Source organism: Merops nubicus, unplaced genomic scaffold (genome assembly GCF_000691845.1).
Source record: "Merops nubicus isolate BGI_N331 unplaced genomic scaffold, ASM69184v1 scaffold14746, whole genome shotgun sequence".
In the NCBI taxonomy this organism is placed as follows: domain Eukaryota; kingdom Metazoa; phylum Chordata; class Aves; order Coraciiformes; family Meropidae; genus Merops; species Merops nubicus.
This window is the reverse complement of record NW_008617137.1, coordinates 69,554-75,717: the sequence shown is the minus strand read 5'-3', so window position 1 is coordinate 75,717 and position 6,164 is coordinate 69,554. Positions and strand designations below refer to the sequence as shown.

Genomic DNA, 6,164 nt, shown 5'->3' with positions numbered 1-6,164 from the left:
CTGTTAAATATACCTCTATTCTAGGATAATATTCTTATTAAGAGTCAGATAAAAGGTATTCTTCTCTTAAAGATAAGAAAAAGGATTTGACAAATAATTTTCTCCTGTTTGTGAGGCAGTACAGCACATTTTCCTGGGAAGTCTCAGTTTTGGCAGGATATAGCTTGTACCTGGCACAGCACTAGCATTCAGATCTACCAGTGCACCCTCATCTTCCTCTCTGATGGCTGTTTGCCACGCCCACCAATGGGCTGGGAAAATGTCAGTGTTTGTTCTGTAGCTTTTGGCTAATAACTTCCTGGATTTTGTCATTGTTTTCTGTTCTTTCTGCTAAGCAGAATTTTATTTCCACAAAAAAACAAAATAAAAGTAGAAAAATACTTGAATCAGAAAATGCCATCTGGTTTTGTGTGGTCTGCTGATCATTTATTTCATCTGCTACCTTTGTTTTTATTTTACAGTTCTTCAGATTTTGCCTGAAGCATGTAGAGATAAATCAGGAGAGCCATGCCTTTTCTGATTAAATCAAACAAGCCAGAAGTCCAGAAAAGAAATGATCCTTTATAAGATGCTCTTCTTGTCATACATAGGTTTTGCTTCCTCCACAGTCCTGAGGTTTCTTGGATTTTAAAAATTCTGTGAAGTAAGGATAATATTTAGGAATACAATCTGATTCATGTTAAATTATTTTTCTCCCCTCTTTACCTTCTTGCTGCAATGTTTTCTTAGTAGGAGAACAGGAATTCACAACAATTTTGCTGTTCTTCAGTGAATAGCTCTAACTTTTGTTGGAAGCAAAGTGGTAACAGGTAAATGACAGTGAGAAAGGGTAGAAAACTAAAAATTGGGGTAAAATTAATTTTAAATAAGTAATATCTGGAAGTTCATTTAAAAAACAAAACAAAACAGAACAAAACTTCTGTGCTGGTAAATCAGTTTCCTATTCTTCTGCTCTCTTTTTCCTACTGCCCCAACTTAAGAGTCAAGCTGTTTTGTCAATGCTGTATTGTCACTGCATTCAGGCATTCCCAATTAGAGATACTGGGGTTTCTCAGCCCAGCTCCATATGTGATAGGCTATAGAGGAGAGAAGCCAGAAGAATGCCTTCTCCTCTGAGCAGTCATCTCTGATCCTCAGCATTCCAGATCTTCCTGTTGAGGAGATGTGTTATACACTAGCATCTGGCTCACGGGGTTTGCTGAACACATCACAATGTGCTATTTACCCTTCTCTGCTTTAAGACCTCTTGATAGTTTTCTCAAACTTCATAACATTGGTGATGAATTTCTGAATGCCATGTCATCTGTGTGTCACCCAGAAATACGTGGCACAGCATGTACTGGAGTCACTAGAGGTGGGTGTTCATAAACTCAAATGACTCAGCAAATGAGAAGAAAATGATATTTTGACATTCTTGTGTATGTAAAAGATTTTAAGCTATGTGTTCATAACAAGGTACAGAAAATGAGTCCAAAAGTATCCAGCAAAGCTGGCATTTGTAGCACTTGTTACTTTGGAGATAATTTATGCCTTTTTCTTGTAGTGATATAGAGACAAGATTATTAAGGGAGAGTAGATAGTACTGGACAGAATTATCTTGCAAAGTATTTATCTGCTGTGATTCCAGCACACAGTCACACTTCAAGAAATGCCCCACGTGCATGTGGTCTAGGGGAGTCTCTTCAACCTTAATAGGAAGCCTTGATTGTGCCATAGATTCCTTATTTTTGCACGATTCACAGTATTCTTGTTGTAACCTTGGCTTTATATGTTTGTGCAATGTCACCATTTCTGTGGTTACTTAGAGATATGTCCAGGTGAAACAGAGCAGGCTGAGGTCAAAAAGTAGCCTGGGTGATGGGGTAATTCGGGTGACCCTCTTACCCCAGTCCACCTCTCCTCTTCAGTATTAGACCTTTGCAGTGCTTTTTGGGGATTCTCGGGCATAGTTATCGACTGTATTTCAGTAACGAATGATTATAAGAATTTTGAAGATATTTATGGTTATTCAGAAGACTATGATTCAAGCAGGGGGCTTGTGCATCAAAAAGGATTTTATTAATGATTTAAAAAAAAAAAAAATTAGCATTTCAGAAACTGTCTGGGAAGCAAATTGCTTCCTGGCAGACTTGATGTAATTTATTTCCGTCATGGTTCTTCAGGGAAAATGAATGCTTGTAGAGACTTCTCTTTTTTCTTTCTTGTCTCATGCCTGACACATACATCTTTGCTGCAATCAGAGAGCCTCTTCTCCAGGACACATCAGTTCACAGAATATAAGTTTAAAGTTATTGATGAGAACTTTATACATTTTAGATATGTGTACACTGTTAGTAAAAAGATTTGAAATTCCTTCTTTCTTCTTTACAAGCAGTCTGTGAGCAGGCAGTAGCAGACCATAGTTTAACATAACAAGCAGTTCTGACATTTGGAACTATCTGCTTGTTATCCCTGTGATCTTTGAGTGAACTACTGCTTCTTATTAATCTCCCCACTCCTGCAGAAATATTTTTGTGTTCCATGAATGTTCAATTTGGGACAGATACCTGAATTCCTTCAACTGCTCCTATGGGAGGAAACTCCTCCCAACATTTTAAACTCACAGGAATGTTCTTGAAAAGTGAAAAGATTCAGAACCAAAATCCATTTCCAAATTAGCAGGATACTTCACCATAATCTCCCTGTTCCCTCAATTCCCCTGCCACACCCCAGGACTAGGAACCAAGCTTGCAGAATGCTCACCACGGCTGAATTGCAAAAGAAAAAAAAAAGCCAGTTTTACGAGCAGCAGCAAGTTTTAGAGGTCTTGAAATTAATGTTGTTTCTTTAATTACTTTTCCCAGTTCTCTTGACTGACAAATTTGATATAGATATTAGAAGATACTGGAAGTCATCTCACTACTTCGAGGGTTCATTATCTGTAGTTTTAAATAAAGTTAATTGCAAGCTATATCTATATCAGTACAATCTCTGGACATGTGTTTAAGAGCAGGGTTTGTTTCAGTGCTGTGTAATAAACTCAAAAAGGAGACAGCAAATACAGAGTAAGAACCATGACTAGTATACAGTGTAATTTTAGTGCATGGGTCAATTAGTATGTGTAAAGTAGTAGCAAAGTAATAATTTAAACAGTAAAACTGTGAAAAGGGAAAATGAGAAATGTAAAACATCTGTTAGCTAAACGAACAGAGAAAAATAGAGTTCATTCCTTTATGGTTTGTCAAATTATGCTTAGTTAAAATGAAACATTTAATTGTAGTTCCATAACAGGAAAATATTGTTGCAGCAATGATTTCACAGTCGAGGTTTGATGGAATTGAAAATACTCCCAGTTTTTGTATAAGCCTATTTGTATTCTCTTTGTAAATTTGCACTGGATCCTGAGGATTCTTGATGCCCTGAGATCAAACTTAAAAAAGAGAGGTGTTACATATGTGGCCCAAAGAAAGCAACAGTAGCATAAATATTAGCAGTCTCTTGCAACACAGGGAATATAGATTGCTCTTCTAACTTCAGCAATAAAAACAGTGTGCATTTTTCCCTGGAATTCATGGCTGACTGCTTTCATCAATGCTCATCTGAATTTCCTCATTAGCCAATAGTTCCTCTAATTCGAGAGGACTTTTAAATTTATTTCTTAAAGAGACATTTTAACTTAGGGCTAAAGCGTCACTTGGTTTTTAAAGGGAGATACTGAGAAGGCACATATAAAATTTTCAGGTCTGTTAGCAAACATTTATGTGAGATTATCTGAATGGTTTCCAAATCTGAAACCTGAGTGTGCCCTGAGCTATTGTTCCTTTGTGGTTACTCCGTGGCTTGTCTGTGCTGATGCAGCAGTGATACAGAGAGTAGAATTCTAGAATAAACTTAGATGACCTCAAGCAAATGGTTTGTAGCTTTAAATTGTAGGAATAAATATGGACTAGGATTGTAGGTGTGAGAGCTCCAGAAGACCTTTTCATGTCAAGTGATGTAGCTGCTAAGCCCTTGGGGAAGATGCAAGAGCTTTTATTCCCTGTGAATCCTGGTGGTAGAAGGAAGGGCAGTCCTCACCCTGTCCTTCCCTGCACACAAGCCTCCTGCAATCACCTGCACCCTCCAGGGGCAGTGCATTAGGCAACCTGTGAAGTAGTAGTAAGTCCTTTTGCCTTTGCTGTGTGGGGACCCACTGTCTCCCCTGAGAAGGAAGTGTGAAATGGCTATCAACAAAATCCTGTTTTCTTTTGATTGCTGTTTACCAGTGTGTCTGCTTGTAGTTCAGGTTCTCTAGGGAGATGTTGGCAGGCGAGGAACAACTTTGAGCATCTCTGTGCTCCTGTTTCTGCTCTTCTGTCATATTACAGTGCATGGGAGAAAGTCACATTAGAGTGGCAAAACTGAGCTGGTTGTACTTTGGATGTAGATGTTTGTGTAAGTTCACTGTGCAGACACAACTTCTCATATAAATGAACTGAATTAATGCACAGCATTTGCCTAAAAGAAATAAAAGGCAGCTTATACCACTTCAATTTTTTTTCAACCTGAAATTGTCCTCCTTACATTTGTGTGACTGAAACACTTTGCTTTCCCATTTTCTGTCTAGTTTCAAAGGCCATATGATTATTCACCTCCTTTTCGTTTTGGAACGGTCCCAAATGGAAGCACAGAGAGAAATATCAGAAACAACTACCCTGATATGCACCTTTACATGACAAAGTATAACCAGAAAGGAGTTGAAGATGCCTTGGTCAGCTTGAAAACTGGGTAAGGTTTTTTTTCCTATGGATTTTAAAGAATGCTGTAGATTTTGCAGAAACTGGGAAATATTGGTCTGTACTTACTGTGATACTGAACAGACTGATGCCAGGCATGCTGAGCTGTATGTGGCTTTTATTTTTTACCAAGAGCACTGTATGGATATCAGAAAGGAAAATGATTGCTTGTGATTTGTGTGAATATTTTAAAGTTGCATGGAAGTATTGATGCCTTATGTAAAATATATTCAGAGGTATTTCTCAAATTTAAAGAGACATGATACAGAGGAACCTGGATTTGGGTGGGGCCCAACCCAGAGCATGCTGGTTTGTGTGGTCCCTTGTTACCTTTGCAGAACTCTCTAGGGATGTACTTTTGGAGGGTGAATTTCCAACACAGTTTTGTCTAGCCAGTGTGCAACCATGTTTTCTCTTTTCAACCTCCTATCCATTTTGTATGCTTTTAGGTCCACTCTTACATTTTCTTCCCTCCTTTAATTAGCATGGCCCCATACATTTACTGTCACATCTGAAGTATTGACTTTGTTCTTTGTAAAGTCTGTTGGGATGAGATATTCTCAAATGTACTATCTAATCCTGCTTCTGGCAATCTTGGTAAATATTCTGGCAAATGTCATTGCTCTTCTCCCTTAAGATCTGAGATTTAGACTTGAGTGCCATTCATTCTTTTCTTTCTCTGAATTAGCCCATTCTGCCTCATCCAAAGGTATGAGAGTGACTCACTACTTGTATCAGTGTTCTTCTGAGTGACAGGGCTGTGTTAGCTCTGGTAATCTTTTCTAAACATATAGGCTTGATAATAGCATGTGTATTTTTGTTAATAACACTGGGTTGCAATAATCATAATTTATCAATATAATTTGTTTAGATTTGTTTTCATTTGAAGTGAGAAGCTTAAGTTGCCCATGGTAGATTGAAGTACATCTACTCTAGTGGCTCTTTAAACATACATCTCACCTGCTATTATTTATGATGAACACAGGACACATTTATTCCTACACCAAATTAAGCTGTTACTTTTGGTCCCTTTTTTGGAGGGAACTGCTTGTCCTTTTAGTTTTTACTCTTTCTCCTAAACATGTAGGAGACTGTAACATATTTCTTCTGCAAAAACCTCTGAAGTCCCCAAATCTTTCCTTAGGGTGCAAGTTCCCTTCTTTAAAAAGTTATCCTTCCTACTGTTTCCATCTCTGCTGTCTCCATGTTGCTGACTGTACTCCCTACCTTTATTTCTTGAGGCATTCTCAACTGGCATTTCTTAAGCACAGTTTTCCCCTTCCTGAGACATAACATAATGTGAGATGAACCTTGCCTGAGGTCTTCCAAGCAGGAGGCAGAGCTCCTGCCTTGACCAAGCCTCTGTGAGTTGTAGTTCCTGGGTGACAGCTAAATTATGCATCATAGATA

The 6,164-nt window shown here is 38.2% G+C and overlaps 1 protein-coding gene across 1 annotated transcript in view; it reads left to right on the top strand.

Annotated features, from left to right (window-relative positions):
* Positions 1 to 6,164, top strand: part of GRIN2A (glutamate receptor, ionotropic, N-methyl D-aspartate 2A) — a 170,882-nt gene that overhangs the window by 133,059 nt on the left and 31,659 nt on the right. The window contains exon 9 of the mRNA XM_008943054.1: positions 4,586 to 4,746. Within this exon, the coding sequence (XP_008941302.1) occupies positions 4,586 to 4,746 (161 nt within the window). The remainder of the gene's footprint in view (positions 1 to 4,585; positions 4,747 to 6,164) is intronic.